This window comes from Phascolarctos cinereus, unplaced genomic scaffold (assembly GCF_003287225.1).
Source record: "Phascolarctos cinereus isolate Bilbo 61053 unplaced genomic scaffold, phaCin_HiC Scaffold_2;HRSCAF=192, whole genome shotgun sequence".
Lineage (NCBI taxonomy): Eukaryota > Metazoa > Chordata > Mammalia > Diprotodontia > Phascolarctidae > Phascolarctos > Phascolarctos cinereus.
The window spans coordinates 4,757,043-4,778,173 of NW_027555625.1; the positions used below are offsets into that span (position 1 = coordinate 4,757,043).

The window sequence follows — 21,131 nt, forward strand, 5'->3', positions numbered from 1 at the left end:
TGCTCCCCTGAGTGTCACCCACCTTATGGCCCCACTGTCACAATCACTGAGGAAGCCCCCTGTGCTTGTTAAACTTACCACTACTATTAATACTACTACTACCACCACCACTACCACTACTACTACCACCACCATCACCACTATTACTACTACTACTACTATCACCCCCATTACTACTAGTAGTAGTAGTAATACTACTACCACTACTACTACTACTACTACTACACACACACACACACACACACACACACACACACACACACACACACACACCATGCACCTTTATAAAGGTCATACAGTACAACTCAGCTGTGAAAATCAGAGATACTATGGTGAAGTAGAAAGATGTCCGGAGCTGAAGTTAAGAAACCTGGGTTCAAATCTTTGTCATTTACTCCCAGGTGACCTTGGGCAAACCATTTGAATTCTCAAGGCCTCAGTCTGCAAACCCTCTAAAAGCAAAGGGTTGGATACATGTCCTTCGCAGGGCCTTGCCTCAGCAGAGGTTCAGAGGGCCTTCAGAGGCCATCTAGCCAAATGTTTCCATTTAATGGATGAGAAAAATGAAGCTCAGATGGGATAAAGAACTTGACTAAGGTCACTCAGGTCATCATAGGGGCAGGATTTGAAATCTAATCCTCTGCCATCCTGCCTTTGCCCCTCCCCCTACACACACACACACACACACACACACACACACACACACACACACACTTCCTGAGGTTCTAAGCCATCCTGTCCTTCCTGTCCGGAGCCCTGTAGACATCCAGGTTGTAGGAGAGACACCAAGAGTGCCAGAGTGAACCATAGACAGAGGCCCTGAAGCATGGCTGATGCCCTTTGTAATCTGTGAAATGGGCTGGAGGAAGGTCAAAGAAGAGAAAGAACACAGGCCCCTGGCTGACTGAGAAGGGAGAAGGGAGGACTCCCCAACTCTGTGCTGTTGTATCTTCTCTGCAAGAGATGCTTTTCAGGCTGAGAAGAGGAAAAACCAGCTGAGAGGAACCAGAAAAGAAGGGCACAAAGCCCCTCCCTTGCCACCCCAACGGAGCTCCCCTGGCGAGGCCTGTGTGATCCCCCCCCAGGATGGAGAAGCTGTGAGGCCTAGCAGATGGGGCTGCTGAGCCTCCATCAGTCATCTCTCACAGGCCTGGGGAAGGGCCTAGCTGCAGTGTCTGGAAGGCGAATGCCTCAGCCGAGGTCTGGGCAGGCTTGACCCGAATGGCTGCTGTCGCCACAGCGACTCCTCCAACATCAACCCAGAGAATGACCACCCAGCAAACAGCCGAAGCTCAAGCAGGACGGCAGTGAAGAGCCAGGAGAGGGCTGCCCCGAGGAGGAGGAGAAGTGAGGCTGCAGAACAGAATGGCCCCTCAGAGCAGGCAGAGGAGTCTCCACTGCACCCTGAGCAAGCCAAAGGCCTACGAGCAAGGAGCAGGGGTGAAAGAAAAGGGAGGAGTCTCGTCAGGATGGATGGCGAGAGACAGAACCACGGCAAGGGCTTTTCTGGGAGAAGAGAGAGTTCTGGAGGAAGACGGGTGCCATCCTCAGGGATCTGGGGCTCAGACAGACAGCTCATTCTGGCTCAGGAGAGTGGGGATCATCCAAGCTCCTGGGAGGATGGGAGGGTGTGGATGAGGGAGATTTCAAGACAGATGGGGGAGTGAAGGTCAATAAGGAACTTCCCCATCAAGGATACAGGAAAACTCCTACCTTTCTGTCATTGCAGGAATTGGCATTTCTTAGAGAGTCACAACAAGAAGGCGGGGGAGGGGAGGGGAGGTAGAGGACAAGAGCTGAAAATACTGGAACTGAAGAGAGACTAAGTAACTGGAAGGGTCATGAACGAAAGAATTAAGTATAGAAGAGAAAGGGAGGATGAAACGTGATGAAATAAATTATTTTTAGAAAGAGGCCCATAAAATAAATTGTTAAAACCAACAACCAAAAAAAAAAAGTTGCAAGGTCAGAAAGGAAAGTTGGCTGCTTACCTGGAAGGGGAAAAAAATAGAAGAATTAAATAACTAGATAAAAGCAAGAAAGGAAAAGGAACTAATAATTTAAGCAAAAACTCCAAAACTATGGAAAAAGATAACAGCTGAGAAGGAAACAAGGTCTGAAAGTGAAAGGAAGAGAGGGGGAATATGGACAACTTTAAAAAGATTAAGCTAAACTAACTAAAGAAATTCAATACTGTGTTTACAGAGGAAGAGGGGAATCAATCCTAATTTGGAAAAAAAAGAGACAAATGGCAGAAAATATAAAGCTCCTGTGATTTTAAAAGTGAATAGATAAAGCAATTCAAAAAAATGAAAAAGAGTGATAGATTGAATAAAAAGATAAAAACCCATGATCTATTCTTTATAGAAGCACATTAAAAAAAAAGACATGAACAAAAGAAAAATGAGGGAGGGGAAGGCAAAAATTCATTCTGCATAAAGTAAATCTTAGAAAGCATGAGATGCAATCATGGGATGATGTCAGACAAAGTAAAAAAGAAATGTTCAAAATAGTAAAAGGATAAACAAGGAAATTACATTATACTGAAAGGGACCACAGACAACAGAGTATTGACAGTATCAAACTTATTTCTCCCAAATGCCTGTGTCTATAAATTCACAAAGGGAACTACCTGAGTGATGTGAGACATTGGCAGTAACGCAGCGGTGGCAGGAGATTCCAATGTCCGTCTCTCAGCATTGGATAAGTCCAACAGCAAGACAAACAAAAAGAAAAACAAATAATTGAAAAGAAAATTGCTAAAGAAACAATAGCTAAAAGAATTATGGCATCTCCTAAGTGCACATTTAAATACACTTATGTCGTGTATGACAGAAAACTTTTGTGACAACTCACCTTTTATTAAGGCAAGGAGAAATTACAAACCAATATGAAAAGGCAAAAATAGTCAATACATATGCTATAGACCGTAATGAAATAAAAATAGGAATCAGGAGAGTACAATTAAAAGAGAGAGACCTAAATGGAGATAATAATGAATTCCTAAGTAATGAGTGGTTAAAAGAGTAAATTATAGAAACAATAATCGTGTGAAAGAAAATGACAATGATGAAATAACATACCAAAATTTCTGGGACCCAGCCAACACAGCCATCATAGGGAAATTATAACCCTACAAACAAACAATAACAAATGGAAAAAGGATTAATGGACAGAATACCCATTGCCAGCTCACTTGCACCTCTTAGCATCTCGTTTCCTTCAGAACTCTTCTGAGGTGACATCTCCTACAGGAAGCCTTTCCTGAACCCTTCCTCCCTCTCCCCATTCACTGTTTATTCATTTGGCATATAGTTATGTACATGCGGTCGTCCTTGGTAGAATGACAGCAGTGACTGTCCCATCTTGGTCTTTGTCCCCCCAGAGCCTAACATGGTGCCTGGTACACGGCAGACCCTAGTAAATGTGTGCCGATTGACTTATTGAGATAGGGGAGATCTGTTCAGAGTTCCACAGGATAGGAGCCACTGGATAATGAAGATGGATCGAGAGAGGGGGGAGTGACACAAGCCGTGGGGAAGCTCCCACAGTGAAGGAGAGGGGACGGCTTCCAGGGTTGGTCAACCAGCACTCCTTAGCTGCCTGTCAAACTCTTTCCCATACCTTCTTTTCTACCCTTGTCTCACAAAGCTCACAGCCTAAAGGAGAAACAACACAAAACAATGATGTGGGAACAGAATATATGCAGGATAAACTGGAGGTAATCTCAGGGGGACTGGCAAAAGGTGGTGCTTTAGCTAGGGAGAGAAAGAAGCCAGGGAAGCAGGATGCAGAGTTGAGCAGGGAGAGGAAGGAGGTGTGGAAGAGAGCCGGTGAAAAGGTCCCAAGCGGGTAGATGGAGCACTGTGTGTGAGTGTGTGATGACATGGGGCTCAGTAAAGTGAACCAGAACCCCTTGATGGACTAGAAGCTCCCTGAGGCCCCAGGACTTAGTCCTATGTCAGGCACAAAGTAGGGGCTTAATTAATAAATGTTTATTGAGTGATTTGAATTATGAAGGCAATTTTTAAAAATCGTGTTTTGTCTTCGTATCCCAAGTGACTTGTACACCAGGCAACTGACAAAAACTAGACTGGATTAGACTGGTTTAATAATTTGAGTGAGGTCCTTCACAACTCTACAATTTTCTTGGATTGTGTTTTCATTAAATTCTGTTGATACCATTTGTTTTGATATCACCTTTATTTCTAAATATATCTCTCCCCCTCCCCTTCCCCTATCAAGAGAGCCATTTCTTGTGACAGTTAATAAAATATAATGTTTTTAAAAACTAACAAATTCATTAACGGAATCTGAGAGAATACACAATGTTGAATATCTATCATTTTATTTTTTGTTCTTGGGGTTTGGGGTAGATGAGTACACTTAGATTTGCAGTCATTCACGTAGTAATCATTAAGTGCTTACTATAGACCAAACGGGCATCAAGCCCTGGAGCTACAAAGAAAAAAAAGTGAGGTGTCTTTCCTCAAGGATCTCACATCCAAATGGGAGAGATGACATTCAGATAACCATGGACATCCAAGTCACATACCAAGTAAGGTACAGGAAAGGAATCTCGGGGAAGGCAGGAGCCACTAGCAAGGGCAGGACTGTGCACAGGAGGCGTCTGCAAGAGCCTTCTGGCACAAGGTAGAAGATGGCAGGAGATCTTCCCGGGCTGAGGAAGGGCCACTGGAAATTCAAGGAGCTAGAGGAGAGAGAGATCATTGCAAGGAAGAGCCAGGAGGCCAGAGTCATAATGTGCGTTTGGGGGAGAGAAAGTAAGGTTCGAGAACAGTGGAATGGCAGGAAGGGGCCAGGCTGTGAAGGATCTGGGACTTCACACGTTCTTCATGGAAGATCCTCTTCTGCAATGAATATGGATGACGCTGCATTACTCAAAGTGCCTTCTCTTCCTATTTGGAGGGTCTTTCTCTGGGCTGCTTGTAAAATGTGGTGCTTGTTATCAAAATTGTGATTGTAGCTTTTAATTCTTTTTGTCATATTTGGACCTGGTTGCAAACTGTGGACTGACTGACCAGGGCTGTGTTGCTTCTACCGTAATGGTAATCAGGTTTCATGACTGTTTTCCATTCTCCTGAGAGTCCCAGAATCCCCATTAACTCTGCACAGCCTGTCCTCAAGGTCAGTCACTTTGGTATGTATAGAATCCACATGTTGTCTTAATGTGGTTTAACTGTATACCCACCTCTTCTACCCTCAAGTGTTTTTCTGTCCCAAATCTGTTGTTCTTTTTCTGTTTCTACTTCTTTGTAGAAGATGCTTGTCACCCCATTCCTTTCTTCCAGCCAATACTGATAGCTAGTATTTATATTGCATTTTAATGTGTGCTAAGTGCTTTACAAATACTGTCTCACTGAATTCTCACAACAACCCTGGGAGGTATGTGTTATTATTATGCCCATTTTGCAGAAACTGTAAATGGAGAAATTGAGGCAAACAGAGGCTAAGAGACTTGCCCAGGCCACACAGGTTGTAAATGTCTGAGGCAGGATTTGAATCCGGGTCTTCCTGACTCCAGGCCAGCACTCTGTGCACTGCTCCACCTAGCTGCTGCTAGTTTGAATTGTGGAGTAAGTAGGGTTCAGGACAAGCCATCATTGAGCGGGGTCCCCTACAGCTGACCCTGAGCTTCAAGGTACAAGTTTTCTTTTGCTCACTTCACTGGATGCTTGCCTTGGGCTGGGGGTGGGGGCAATGAAAGAGGAAGCTCAATACTAGCAACCTCTGGTTTGTTTTTCTTATGTAGCAATTACATCTTCTCCTTTTGTAGATTTAGCTACAAGCACCATAGATATTTTCCTTCATAAAGTCATTCCAAATGTTTTCATAAGAGTTCTTTGCAAGGCATTTAAATCCCCGAGTTAAACTCTGCTGGCGTGAGAACCTCCAGAAGGGAGACAGCCCCAGGCCCACCTCCAGCAGGAGCAGAATCCAGTCTTTTGTTGGGAATCTTCCACTGCTTTTCCCTCTCTCTGTTTTGGAGACTTCTCCTTCTCGGGGCTTAGCTTTCCACCACCTCTTCTTGAAGTGAGCATCAGTAAGATGTAGTTTGGTTGTCTACACACGGCAGATCAACCTTGATGAGGTGGCAATAACAAATACTTGACAAGTCCTTCACAGAAGAACACAGCTGATAGGCAGATGTTCAGTTCCAAATAGCAGTGCACTGGCCAGCTGCTTCAAGAAAATGATTCCTTTGCTTCTGTGATAGCCAGGAAGGATGATCAGAACTGTCCCAGGACTGATGGAAACTCAAAGTCTTCATCCATGGATAGAGGGCTTTTCGCCACCACTTAACAGCCTGTGAGACACCTTCTTGGGAGAGTACCACTGAGGCACTTGGCCAATTTTAACCACCGGAGTAATCCCGTTTTTATCACCAACTGCCTTTTAGACCACATAAACAAGCTTTTCTCTTTTTGTTTCCAATTCGGCTTGTAGACAAAGATTGCTTCTCTTCTACAGAGCTCTGTAGATCAGGAACATCCATTGATTTCTCGGGCAGAACAGGGTTCTGGATGCAGAAGTATGAGAAAGTTCTTGATCAGCTGCTGTTTTCTTTTTGTCTTACTTGCTGTTATTAGTATCGTTGGGTGTGTTTTGCAGGATTGCCTTCTGCATTCTCAGGTTCTGCCAGTTAGTACTTTTAGCTGGTCCCATTTTCCTCTCATCAATGGACATTCTGTAGGTTTTTGTTTAGCCAGATGGATACTCGCCTGCTCCATCTGAGGATGAGTGAGTCAAGAAATGCTTCATCATTCAGCACGCTAGAAAGTGAAGAACATCACAGAATGAGAGCCATCCTCAGCATTCACCCTCTGATCTCTGCACGGCTATGGGATCATTACCTCACATTCCTCCCCGCGCATGTTCAATTTCCAGAAGGATTCAGAAACTTCTCCACAAGCTTCTACTATAAGGACGTTTGGCCTGATACTACTGAGACTACATCTGTTCTGAGTATAAACAGAGGGCTTAAAACTCCAAGGATTTCCACAAAAGATACTGAAATGCATGTTTTTATTTTAACTTCAAAAATCTCCAATTTAGCCTGGAAAGGATATGCACAGTACAAAATGGTATGTATTTTTGTAAAGTATATTTAGCATTCTCTTTTCCACGGTACCATTTACATGTGGCACAGTGCCATGGACATGGTAGTTGCTCCATAAATATTTGTTCATCGAGAAACTGTCCCCGGCACCTTTCAGGTAGATGTCCTAATACAAGCATATCTAGAGTCCTTGCCCTTAAGGAGCTTGTCAAATGGAGGGGACAACGTGCAAATGACTATGTACATCTAAGGTATCTACAGGGTAAGTGGAAGACAATCTGGGACATCAGGTGAGATGGGGAAAGGCTTCCAAGGGAAGGTGGGATCTGCACTGAGTTAGGCAAGTAGCCAAAGAAGACAAGAGGGGAAAGGGAAGAGCAGATTATTCTTGACATGGGATAGCCAATGCAAAAGCCCAGAGTGGAGAGATTGAGCACTGGGTTCAACGACCTACCAGGAGGCCACAGTGCCCAAGTACATTGAGGGGTTAAAGTCTGAGAAGACTAGAAAGGAAGGGGTCAGGTTAGGAAGGTGCCAAGCAAAATTAGGGCTGGGTCACTGGGGCTCTCTGAGCAGGTGGGTCATGGTGAGGCCTAGGCTTCAGGAGAATCACTTTGGCAATGGAGTGAAGGATGAATGGAGGGAGGAGACTTCAGGTGAGGGAGACCAGTTAGAAGGCATGACCCAGGGTTATAAAATGGAGAGAGGGGAACATAAAGGAGACATATTGTAAAACTTGACAAGATTTGGTCATGCAGGGGATATGCTGGGTGAAGGAAAATGAGGATTTGAGGAAAACGCCAAGGTGGTAGGCCTGGGTAACTGGGAAGGCGATGATGCCCTCAAAAGGAATAGGGAGGCTGGGAAGGTGAGAGGGTTTGAGGGGAAAAGATAATGAGTTCTGTTTTGCATTTGTTCAGTCTGAGACATCTGTAGGCCATCTGATTCAAGATGTCCAAGAGGCAACCTGGTCATGAGTGATGGTACCTCAGGAAAGGGCTAGGGTTGGATGTATGAGTCTGGGAATCATTTGCATAGAGATAACTGAACCTATGTGAAATAACGAGAACACCAAATGGAATAGTACGGAGCTGTTGTTCAGTCATGTCTGACTCTTTGAGACTCCTCTGGGGTTTTCTTGGCAGGTTTGCCCTTTTCTTTTCCAGCTCATTTTACAGATGAGGAAAGTGAGGACGACAAGGTTAAGTAACTTGCCTAAGGTCACACAGCTGAGTGTGTGAGGCCAGATTTGAACTCAGGTCTTCCTGACTCTAGGCCAGGCACTCTATGCACTGTGCCACCTAATAGTACAATCTATAAATTATAGCAGATTACCAGGTACCCATGAGTTAAGAAACTTTTTTGCATCTTTTAATGAAGTTTTATTCTATTTAAAATGTAAAAACCATTCTCAGTTCAAGGACCATATAAAAACAGGCTGCTATAGAGATGTGGAGAGGGAGGGAGGAAGGAATAGGGAGGGAGGAAGGAAGGAAGGAAGGAAGGAAGGAAGGAAGGAAGGAAGGAAGGAAGGAAGGAAGGAAGGAAGGAAGGAAGGAAGGAAGGAAGGAAGGAAGGAAGGAAAGAAAGGCATTTATCAACCACTTACTGGATGCCATGTACTGTGCTAAGCACCTTACAGATTTGATCATTTGATCCTCACAACCTTCGGGCTAGGTATTATTATCCACACTTTACAGTTGAGGAAACAGGCAGAGAGAAGTTAAGTGACTTGCCCTGAGTCACACAACTAGTGTCTAAGGCTAGATTTGAACTCAGGTCTTCCAGACTCTTGAACTCTATGCTTTGTGCCATCTAGCTGCCACCTAGACAACTATAAAGTTAGGGAAAATAAGAAAATGAGGCCAGTGCATTCCTTCCAGGAGGAGGGAATGCAGGTCACAAGGAGGACAAACAAAGATGGAGAAGTGGAGGCTAAGTGGTAGCTTCTGGGTGGATTTGGAATTATTTGAATGAAGAGCTACAAAGTCACATTTAGGGTTACATCATTAACGGCTTGGAAGGATGACCTGTTGAGGAGTATCGAAGGCCTACATTGTTCCACATTTTAGGGTTAGAGTCAGAGGTTGGATTAAGTTTGGAGGATTAGCTCGGATGTCTGATGGCAGAATTCCATTCCAAAGAAAACAAAACTCAATGGGGGAGAATGAGTGTGTTTGAATAGGAGGAATTTTAGTGGGGATACATGCAAAGGTCAGCATTTGAAACAATTTCACAAATAAAAATGTGGAAAGTCATAGACGAACAATAAATTATTGGGGGAGGGGGTCAGGGCGGAATCTGGGTGGGGTTTTTTGGTGGACTTTAAGGTCCACACTATTCGAGTGTAAGGAAGCAGTGACGGGTGGGAGCGCCAACAGCCGAGAACCCAGCTGTACTCCGGGAAACTGACAACCCTGGAGCTCCTCCCCCCACGTGGTCTGCACTACGAGTCCCAGAATCCACCGCGCCAGAGGCCCGCGCATGCGCGACCGGCGCCCGAGCTATGGTAGGGCTGTGCTCGGCTCTGCTGGCAGCGGCCCTGGGCGGGGGGCTGTGGTTGGCAGTGCGCCGCTACGTGAGGCCCGCGGGTCGGGCCGCGGCCGGCCTCATGCGCGGCAAGACGGTCATCGTGACGGGCGCCAACAGCGGCCTCGGCCGGGCCACGGCGGCCGAGCTGCTGCGTCGGGAGGCCCGCGTCATCCTCGCCTGCCGCGACCGCGGGCGCGCCGAGCAGGCCGCTGCTGAGCTCCGCCGGGAGCAGGAGCTGGAGCGGGCCCGGGCCCAGGCGCTGCCCGCAGCCGAAGGCGAGCCCGCCGGGGAGCTGATCGTCAAGGAACTGGACCTGGCCTCGCTGCGCTCCGTGCGCGCCTTCTGTCAAGAGGTGCTGCAGGTGAGCGGGACCTGCGCCGTGGGGCCGAGGCGACAGCCTGGGTCGGGGCGGCTTGCTGGTGGGAGGAGCATGCGCAGTGAGGGGGGGGGTGCTTGCAGGTGAATTGGGGCATGCGCAGTGGGGCCGGCGTTGCCCTCTGGTGGGGTGGCTTTGCTGGTGGAGGAGCATGCGCAGTGAGGGGGGTTGGAGGTGGAAAGGGGCATGCGCAGTGGGGCCAGGGCTGCAGCCTCACGTGGAGGAGTGGGGGCGACCTGCAGGTGAGGGGTCAGGCCTACTGCTCATGCCCCTCTCATCTCCATCCCCTCCCCAGTGCCCACCGCCTGGGTTGCCAACAAGGGGTTAGTTCGTCTGCTTTGGGGGGAATGCCCAGGCAGGGGGGCGGGTCAGGGAAGGTGTAGCCTGAAGGAAAGCCAGGCAGTCTACCTGGGGTTTGGGGAGAGGGGAAGTTGTGTTGGGAGCCCAGGAGTGCAAAGGCGCAGAAGCAGGAGACAAAGGGCAGGAAGGGGGCACCTGGCGGAGCTCCGGGAGCTTCGCGGGCCGCTCGTGGGCTTGGTCCTAGATGGGGAGACTGGGGCAGGGAGACGGGGTGGGGTGGGAGGGAGGCGATGGTGCTGCCCAGGGCTGAAAGTGTGGAGGTTCTGGGCCCAGTGGACAGATGCAGCCCCGGACCTGGGCATGTCCCCGTGGGCAGGTCACTCGGGCTCAGTTTCCTTTTCTGTAAAGTGGGGTTGGTGTTAGGATCGTGTGAGGTCATGTTTGCAAAGAAAGGTCGACCGGAAGCACCCCCCTCCCATGAGGGGGAGGAGGAGGATGAGGGTTGCCCCCCCATCGCTGCCCCCGCCAGGCCCCAGTCAGGGGAGACTTTTCAAAAGCCCGGTAGAACACCTAGAACCTTGGCCCTGGCACGTCCAGACTGTCCTGGGCCATGTGAGTCCAGCATCGGTGTGGGGGGGGGGCGTCGGGACCCCTTCTCTTCTCCGAATCCTGTTTTTCGATGCAGAGCATCAGGCACGTGGGACACCATAACTGACCAAAGCAGACAGGGCCGCAGATTAAACATTTGACTTCAACAGTGTCTTGCTTTCAGGAAACACAGTAAAAACCAGAGATACACACAAAGATAAAATAAAGGGCAGGAGCAGAACTTATTCTATAAAAAAATTTAAAAAGCAGGGGTACTAGTCTCTGTGACCAAGGAAACCCAACAGGAGAGATGGAAAGAATAACACCGTAGAAAATGACAGCAGGAGGCATCATCAGCCTGGGAATCTGCCCCGAGAACACTAAGATGGAGTCCTGAACAGAAACCTCCTCATTGCTCATGGCTGGGCCCAGTCGTCCTGGGTGTCCCAAAAGTCTTCAGAAGATTGAAGACTGAACTGCCCTAGCTCACCACGAACCTAAACTGATGCACATGCTCTGTGCCACACCAGGCAGACTGTGGAACATCTCAACAAAATAAGAACAAGGTTTGTCTGGCAAAAGAAAAGGTCAAGAATCTCGAGGGAAATCACGAGGGGGAAAATGTAGACAGGAGGAGGGCTGGCAGCTCCATATCCCAGTATGTGATAATAGACACCAAAGCCATGATCCTCAGGACGGTTTGGTCCTGAGTGAGAAATGAGGAAGGTGCACAGCCTGCAGGAGCCAGAGATCCTGGCTGCTGGGCCAAGACCCTGCAGGAACCACGGGATCAGGAGGCCCGGGGAGAGGGGGGGAGAGGAGGGGCCTCGGAACAAGTCAGAGGAGCAAGGAAGACGTTTCCTTTTAGATCTATCATACCAACCAAGGGGCAGAGAGTCAAGTCAGCAAGCACTGAAGTGCCTACTGGGTGCCAGGATGCACAGAAGACAAAATCAACCGTTTTGATGACAGGAAGTGTGAACATTTGTATGTAAACAAAGCCAATCCACCAGTCAGGTAACTGGGAGAAAGGACTTGCAGCAATTTTCTCTGATAAAGTCTCTTTTCCAAGATATGTAAACTAAGAGCCATTCCACAACTGATAAATGGACAAAGGAAAAGCGCAGGTAGTGTCATTTTTAAGGGAGAAATCTAAACTATCGATAGCCATTTGAAAAAAAAATGCTCCAAATCATTGACAATTAGGGAAATGCAAATTAAAGCAACTCTGTGGTTCCTGCTCCTACCCCTCAGACAAGTAAATTTAACAAAAAAGAAAATGGCCAATGATGAAGGAGTTGTGAGAAATCAGGACCATTTGCTTATGCCACGGGTGTGGGCCCCACTGTTCTGGAAAGCAGTTTGGAAGAGTGCTCATAAAGTTCCAGAACTGTTCATGCCCTTTGACACAGCCGTGCGGTAACAGTATTAATAATTAACTTGTGTGTCGTGTTGGGGTTGGCAGGGCACTTTGTACATGTTATTCCGTTTGATCCCTGTAATAGACAAACAGGCCAGGAGGAGGGAAGTGACTCACTCCAGATCACAGAGCTAGTAAGTATTTCAGGCAAGATTTGAACTCAGGTCTTCCTGACTGCAAGTCCAGCACCTTAACTGCTGCACTGTCCCTGCCAGGCTTAGACCCAGACAGATCAAGCAAGGGCAACGGGTCCCTATGCCCAGAAGTGTTTAGAGTGGCCTTTGTGTAGTTGCAAAGAGCTGGACATTGGGGGTGGGGTCGGGAAGCACTCATCTATTGGAATGGCGTAGGAACTGCCAGGCTGCAAGTCGTGACACAGGGACGGCTCCAGAGAAGCCTGGGGAGACTCGGTGAAGTGAGCAGGAGCAAGAGAGCAACCTCTTCCAGAACAGCTACCCTGGAAAACTAACCCTGAACGCACCCAGATCAATGCAGAGTGCTCGGAGCAGCGATAGGCTACGTATTTGTTACAGGGGGGTGTTTTTCTTCCCTCGTCCTCCTCCTACAATGGAGAGGGAAAGGAAGAAAAAACAGATTTTTGGAAACTGAAGAATTTTCAATTAAAAAAATGATGCCTTTGGGAAAAGCTTCCAGAAGGTGAGTATAAAAGTGCTCCTTTCCTACTCCAAATTCCAATGTCTTTATGAATATTGGAAGGAAAACAAGACCCAGGGATTCCAGGACGTGGCTGACATTGCCACCTGTTAAGTAGGGGTGGTATTTGTCATGTGGCGCAGCATGGCACAGTGGTGGAAGACCGCTGATCCCCAGTGAGGGGAGCCCAGAGTCTTCCCAGATGCTTCTTTCTACTCTGGGAGAGTTTGTTCCTAAGGCTTTCCTCGTGTGAAGCCCGCTGCTCGGAGCTGGGCTCTGTGGAGCCATCTCAGGACAAGTGTGACCCTCACTCCTTTGAAGCCTTTCCCAGGGAGCTTCGCCCTCCAGAAGATCCGCTCGGAGGGTTTTCTTCACAGCACCCCTAGTTCCTTCATCACGCAGATTGGCTGGTCGCAGGGCTTTCTATAGCATCTTAATGACCTGCTTATGATGAAGTTCCTAGAACTGCACCTGCCCTGCATGTGTGCTCAGAGCAGTGCAGTGACACCTGGCCATCTTCTGCTCGGATGCCGGGCCTTTCAGGGCAGTCTAGGATCACGATGACCTCTGCTGGACCGCACCATAGTGACACTGAGCTTGCAGTTCACTAAGACACCCAGTCTTCCCTGCCCCCCACCCCAAAGGTGATCTGGTGTCCAGCCACGGGAAGGGAATGACCTCATGTTTTTAAACCAGACCTGGGTGGTCATTGTGTAGGGAACTCTTGGTAAGGGAACTCCTGGAAGCATTGAGATCTCCCTGATTGCAGCCCTCTGCCCGCAGCGGAAGCTCGTGCACTTTGGAGGGAATAACTGGGATGAGCCAGTGGCTTTGACACCCACCTCCTGGATGTGCAGATTTCCCTGTGTAGAGATCCCCTGCACCTCTCTGGGAACCTCCCTGCCCCCTCACTGAGAGGCAGCACCATGTAGTATGGCAGTCCTCAGACCCAAGAGCTTTTGTTTATATTGAGCATGTTGTCATTCAGCCGCTTCTCAGTCATGTCCAACTCTCCATGACCCCATGTAGGATTTTCCTTGCAGAGATACTGGAGTGGGTTGCCATGGTCTTCTCCAGCTCATTTTACAGATGAGGAAACTGAGGCAAGCAGTTAAATGTGACTTGTGCAGAGTCACACAGTAAGTGTCCAAGACCAGATTTGAATTCAGGTAGATGAGTCTTCCTGATGCCAGGCCTGGTGCCCTGACCATTGCACCACCTAGCTGCCCCCTTATATTGGTTATATCTATCTATAATTGCTGTATTATAAATTAAAATATCCCAGTATTTTTATGAGAATAATTTTGACCTCGCAGACCCCTTGCAAAGGTCCCCAGCAGCACCCTGTGTGGTGGATAGAGAAATGTCCTTCAAAGCAGCGAGATCAGAAGTTGTCCTGCTTCTGGCATGTGGGCTCTGGGACTCCAGGCAGATTTTCTGACTTCTCAGTGCCCCAGGCAGCTTAAGGGATATTGGGAGAGGGAGTATCCTTACCGGGAGCTCCCTAGACCAATAAAATTGCAGGATTGGCTCCCTACCCTCACCCCCCAACAACCAACCAACCACTGTTTAAAAAACAAGACTCCTCTTTTCTCTGCCCAGACTCTGAACATCTTAGCTTGTTGGGGCCACAGCAAGTCCTGGAAGAAGTGTTAGCGAGCTGTGGTCGGCTGTAGGACTTCATCTGCTTCTTCCTGTCAGTCAGCCAGATGTGTTAGGCTCTTACGGGACCAAACCCTTCCGTAGGGGCTGGGAGACCAGCTGTGCAAAGCCCTGGAGGTGGGAGAGGGAAAAGCCAACCATGTGGTGTGACTGGAGTGCAGAGTGGGTGAGTGGCCAAGCTTTTACAGTGAGCTCCGTCACTGCCTCCTACAAGAGGTTTTTACTGGTCCCTCCCCCAATCCCTTCTCCGCCCCCCCGCCCCCCCCACCTACTGTTAATTGCTCCTGACCTCCTCCCCCGCCATTAGCTTGTATTTCTTCCTATCTTTTTCATGACTTACATGAGTACATGTTGCCATACCCTCTAGAACTTCATCTCCTTGAGGGCAGGCGGGAGCTGCTTTGCTGGGCTTCCACATTCCCAGCACTAACTGCAGGGCTTTATAAATGCCCTTTGACTGATGGGTGGATTTTGTGTGATTCTGGACAATAGGGAGCTACTGCAGACTTTTGAAGAGCACAGTGACTTCTGGGTGCAGAACAGGCCTGAGGCAGGGAGCTGGATTGGGAGGTCACAGGTCGGAGTCCAAGTCATAGGCAGTGAGGGCTGGACTCTGTGATGAGTGAGAAATGTTACAGGGATAGAACTGAGAAACCTGTGGGCTTAGAGAAGCAGGACAAGGCAAGGAGAGCCCTCTGAGAAGACAGAGAGGACTCGGGATTCGAAACTCTTCGGGCTTATCCCATGACAGCAGCGGAGCTGGCTCCTTAGGTCAGGAAGGCATCTGCTTGGAGATGACCATCCAACCCATGGCAATGCAAGAGATTGGGGGAGGGACAGAGCCCTGCCCCTGTCCCCCAGACACCCTGAGGGAAAAAGGGGACAGGGGTGGGGACCCAGGCTCTGGCTGAGGAAGAGCAGACAGGTGGGAGGAGGCAGAAACCCAGGGGAGGCGAGTCATCAACCACAGAGAGGTTAGGAGTAGCCCCAGCAGTTCGCAAAGCATCTCCTATGTTCTAGAAGGAATCGTGAGCCATCTCAGTGGAGGGAGGACCCACGTTAATGGAATCCCAGGTCCTTGAGCATCGTTGTGTTGCCATGGGAACACTATAAGAGACCTTTTAGAATCTGGGCCTGTTGGTGTGAGATGGATGGGGACAAGCCCCAAAGTCTCAAGTCTGGGATTCTGTTGCTAAGGCCTGTGCTGGCTGATCACCTGGGCTATGTGCCATGTTTTTCTGGGCCCCCTGTTGGCAGGACGGCTCCATTGGGCAGAAAGTGCTAAAGACTGTGGCGAGTCTCTCTGGGTGAAAAGGGAGACCTTGGTTTGAAATCCGGATGGGAAGCTGCTGCTTTGACATCCTTTGGGTTGGGGTTGGTTGGGATAAAGCCGGTGTGGCCACCTGCCGCAAGACCTCATCCACCCCTTCTCTTTGCATTTCCAGGAGGAGCCCCGGCTGGATGTCTTGATCAATAATGCTGGAGTCTTCCAGTGCCCATACATGAAGACAGAAGATGGCTTCGAGATGCAGTTTGGGGTGAATCATCTGGGCCACTTCTTGCTTACTAACCTGCTTCTTGACCGCCTTAAAGACTCGGCCCCCAGCAGGATTGTAGTGGTTTCTTCCAAACTTTACAAATATGGAGAAATCAACTTTGAAGATTTGAATAGTGAGCTAAACTATAATAGAAGTTTCTGTTATAGTCGGAGCAAGTTGGCCAATATTCTCTTTACCAGAGAACTAGCCCGCCGCCTAGAAGGCACAAACGTTACCGTGAACGTGCTTCATCCTGGCATTGTCCGAACCAACCTGGGGAGGCATATAAACATTCCCCTGCTGGTCAAGCCACTTTTCAATCTGGTGTCGTGGGCTTTTTTCAAAAGCCCTGTAGAAGGAGCCCAAACCTCGGTCTACCTGGCTTCCTCAGCAGAAGTAGAGGGCGTGTCGGGAAAGTACTTTGGAGATTGCAAAGAGGAGGACCTGCTACCCAAAGCCATGGATGATTCTGTGGCGAGAAAGCTCTGGGATATCAGTGAGGTGATGGTGGGCATGTTGAAGTAGCTGTGGGGACTCTGGGGCAGTACAGGCTAGGCCTTTCCTCAGGCACAGGCCTGTCAGGACTGGAACACTGAGACACTAAACAAATGAGTTGCGTGGGCCTCTTATGTGAAAATAATCATTGGAGCCTTAAAAGGCTCCCCTGCTGGCATTCACAGCCAGGTGCTTGAGGCTACAGAAAACCCCTGGTCTGAATGCTCATAGACTAGCCGCTGTTTGTTAGGCTTTTAGCTGAGCATGTGCGTGAACTAAGAACTGGGCAGTCATGGCACTGCCAGGGGCCCCAGGAGTGCCCCACTGGGGTGGGACCCAGAATTGTTAGAATAAACACTGTTGACCAAACTTGGCGTCGTGGACTTCTTTCTGCATGATAAACCTCCCTCACCAGTGCCAGACTCCCAGCTTCTAAATGTCATCCTGGTAGGTGACAAGTAGCATTGATCCCCACGCTCCTGGAGAAAGAAGCTGAGGCTTGGAGGGCCCTTGGCACCAGGCTTGGGCTTTCTCTGCCTCCCTGCACTGCTGCTTCGCTCTTACTTAGAGCCCAGGTCATTTCATAGGACCAGCAGCATCAAAGTCCCCTGCTTCATTTTTTAAATGACTGTTTTTTTAAATTTTGTTTTGTTTTTTAGTATTCTGCCGTCTCATAAAAGTGCAAAGAACTTGGTGAAAAGAGTCCAGCTTGCAGTGCACCTACCCTCGTTGTCACTCTTCGAGGGTGAGAGCAGCTGCTGCTTTGAAGTCCATTCGTAAGGTCTTTCTCAGCCTCGACTGTTTGAGCACGAAGGATCCTAGCAGGTCGTAAATCACAGCTGCTTTCTGTCCGGCCTGGACACGGTGCTTTGTAATCCAGGACTGGTAACATTTGTAGCATCCCAGGTGTGGCCGTGCAGGTGTGGTCAGTATGGCTGCATCCTGTGCTCTCCGACTTCTTTAGAAAAAAAAGTTAATCCTACAAAGGGGTCTGCATTGCTTAGCAATATGGACAGGAAATCAGCTAGAATGTAACATGGGAAAATCGGAGCTAATAAATCTGTCCTACACCTCGACTTCATTAAAAGGGGCTCTTTATTTCAAGGAATGCCATCTTTTCTGCATTTGGATACATGATGACTTTCAGTGGATTCAGGTCTTCCCCCCACCCACCCCCCAGAATTGAGCTTTTTGAGTGGGGGAAAAATGTTCTTTGTGGCAGTGTTATAAAATGGGGGCTATTAATTTAGTAATGATGAAAAATGAAGCACTCATCTGGGAAACACTAAGGCCAACTGAGCTGCCATTTGGAAGACATCCTTCCCACCCTAGTGTTTGATGAAACAAGAGGCCTTGTAATGGCTGCAGTGTGATGAGCAGCTTGCCTGGCCAGCTCAGAGTTGTGAATTCTCTTTCTTCTTTCTCCCTTCCATTGCTTGGCTTTAGGCCATTTACAGAAGGGATGAAAATTATTAATGCAATGGCTTTTGCTATTTGCAATCAGCCCTAGTTAAAGGTGGTTGGAGAGACGAAGAGAACTGTTTTCCTAAGTATCTGAATTGAGAAGTTACACTTTCCTACAGGGTCTTACTTTTCTTTTTCTTTTCTTTTTTTTTTTTAGGGGTCTTTTACTGGGTGATTGAGTTGCTTGACAATACCTGAGACCAGCTAATGTAATAAAAGAGTTGGATTGTCAGCAGTAGAGGGGTGCAAACCCAATGCCATTTGTATGATGGGGTAGCCATCAGATATATTGTTTCTAGCATTGATTCAGGTGGTATGTACCACTATGGAGACAGTAGAGCCCTTCTTCTATGAAGCCGTCCAGAACAGTCCAAAATGCAGAAATAATCGAAGATGTTTGGTTAGGGAAAAAACTCACAAACCCCATGCACTTTTTTGGTGAGGCTACCATCAGACCCATACTTCCTTGATTTAGAATCATGGGAAAATAGGCTCCTTCATCCAACCAGTTTGCTTACTTTGGATCCAAAATCAGTAGAACAATGATCCCGGGAGTTGGTACAAAACTTCCTTATGGTGCCACAAACCAGCCGAGACCTTTCATCTTTGCTTCTCTGTGAAACAAGATCAGGCTAGATTTCTAATGCCCCTTAGAATGTTCAAATCAAATGTTTCATGGCCACTGAGGCTACTGACCTCAATGAGAAACAGTAGCTAACAGACATAAATAATATAATCTACCCTAAGAATATCGCAGGACAATTTAATAATAATAATAACAGCTAGCATTTATGTAATGCTTTAGGGTTTACAAATATTCTCTCATTTGATACAACCCAGGAATAGAGGCGCTGTTTTTATCTGTATTTTACAGTTGAAAAACTGAAGTAGACAGATGTCAAATGACTTAATCAGGGCAACACAACTAGTCTGTATCTGAACTTGGGCTTGAACTCAGGTCTTCCTGACTGGGTCTAGGGCTCTAGCCGCTTTGCCCTCTTAGCTGCCTTACAATCATAATTATTTCCCCACCCGAGACATCAGGATGAGGTTAGGTAGGTTTAGCATCTCCTACATCAGAGGTAGGGGAGTTTATAACATGCTTGGAAGTATTTTCAACAAAAATGTTGGATTTTGAAGTTTTGGCACAGAAATCCTCAGGTATCTGGAAAATTCACTAATGGGGGAATCAGTCATTCCTTGATGCTGTCAATAAATAAGGTGTTGCTCTCTCAGTGTACTTGGTGCAGTAATACAGTCTGTGCAGGTGTTGGGGGCCTGGGAGAAGGGGGAGCAGCATAAAGTAGAGAAATGGACTTAAATCGCCTTCACTCAGACTGCTCAGGAAGTGCCAGGCTTTCTCACTACTCCAGGCCATAAATGGATTTACCTGCAAACAGAGCCTGTACAATGGCGAGAGGATCAGTGATGGACAGCCTCAGTCCTAGGAACAGTGACATCTTTTAAAAAGTCACCAGTAGCTTCATGCCCAGAGGTTCTCCTGTGAGCCCTGACAAAGCTCAGCTCCCTTTCCTCTTCCTGTAGCATTTCTAATGTCAGGGAAGCTGTTTGCTGGAAGATCCGGGAGGCCTGGACAGCATGGTTTGGTTTGTTTGTGTTTTGCTTTTAACCTGTCTCCAAATAGAGTTTTGGTGTGAGGAACAGCAGCTATCTCCCCAAAGCCCCTTATCCCTCAAACCTGCTGTGCCTGGCTCGAGATCTGAAAACCTGTATTTGAATATTTAATTGATTCCAAATGTCCTCGGGAACAGTCAAATTGGAGCGTGTTCGTAATCGCCCATTAGGACGCTGCCCCCAAGACAGCCTCAGATGTTACCACAGGGGGTTCCTGTTAGTTGTAGGTAACATGAAAGGAAGCAGTTTAATCTGAGCAGGAAGAAAGACTGGACCGATTTCCATGTGACTGAAAGGGCTCTCAGTCAAATGTGTCCTCAGTAGTAACAGCCTTCACTTAACAGAAAGAGAAGTCTGTAGGCTGAGGACCTGGCTTTCCTCCCCTCAGAGGCCCTGCAGCAGCACCCGTCACGGGCCATGTAAGATGTTGAGCTCGGGGAGGTGCCTGAGCGTCTGAGAGGTCCGTGTTCGCTCCCTAGTCAGCGTCAACAGGCAGGCTTTGAACCCGAGCCTGTTTAACTAAGTCCAGCTCTCTCTCTCCCCAAGGTGGTGCTGCCACTAACGGAGTAGGGACACCGCCCATGAGCCAAATTTCCATATAACAAGGAGGCCTAGTGGGTTTGCCTCTGCCCCACCCTTCCCACGTGGTTAGGCGTGGCCACTCCCCCCCCCCCCGCCTTGCCCCTAAATTCCTCCTCTGAGAAGGCAGCTCCTGATAGCCGATGGTCCGCTCCCCCGAATTCTGTCATGCGGGGTTCCGAGAGTGAGTGGAAGCTTCTTGGCTAGGCAGTGTGAGCTGCAAGGGAGCTGCGGATGGCTCTGCAGCACAGAGGCTGCAGCAGCATTTCTGGGCTGGGAGAAAGTGATCAGCCCCATTCTCCAACACAACTTCCTCCTCTACCTAGACGTCTGCCCCCCTTAAAGTCATCGCTGGCCCCGTCTCCCTCTGTGGTACCTAATGTCGCCTCCTTTACCTGGAAGCACTGTTCTCTTCTCACATCCTCACTATCCCTGGGCTGTCCTCCCACGTCTCCCCAGGATCGAGCTTTCCTAAATGGCTGTTGAATTGTCGTCTTCATTAAAGACTTGAACGTGAAAACGCATTCTGTTTTGGGCCTCCGGCTCTGCTAGGGAACGTGCCTGCCGCCACGCAGTCTCAAGTTTGATATTAAGGCATGCAGCCGGCAGCTAGGGGGCAGTCCCTGGGGGCAGGAAGCCTTGACTTCCGATCCAGCTTCAGATGCCTGTGCTATGCACTCAGCTGGGTGACCCAGGGTGAGCTACTTCACTTCTGCTTGCCTCAGTTTCCTCATCTGTAAAATGGAAGTCTTAACAGTACCTACTTCGCAGTATTGTTGTGAGGACCAAATGAACTAATGTTTGTAA

At 48.3% G+C, this 21,131-nt stretch overlaps 1 protein-coding gene across 1 annotated transcript; it reads left to right on the plus strand.

Annotated features, from left to right (window-relative positions):
* The first annotated feature begins 9,562 nt into the window (after positions 1-9,562).
* Positions 9,563-17,722, plus strand: RDH14 (retinol dehydrogenase 14). Its single transcript, XM_020967453.2, has 2 exons — positions 9,563-9,974; positions 16,059-17,722. Exons 1-2 carry the CDS (start codon positions 9,588-9,590, stop codon positions 16,674-16,676), a joined length of 1,005 nt encoding a protein of 334 aa, XP_020823112.1. The 5' UTR covers positions 9,563-9,587; the 3' UTR covers positions 16,677-17,722.
* Positions 17,723-21,131: the final 3,409 nt, after the last annotated feature.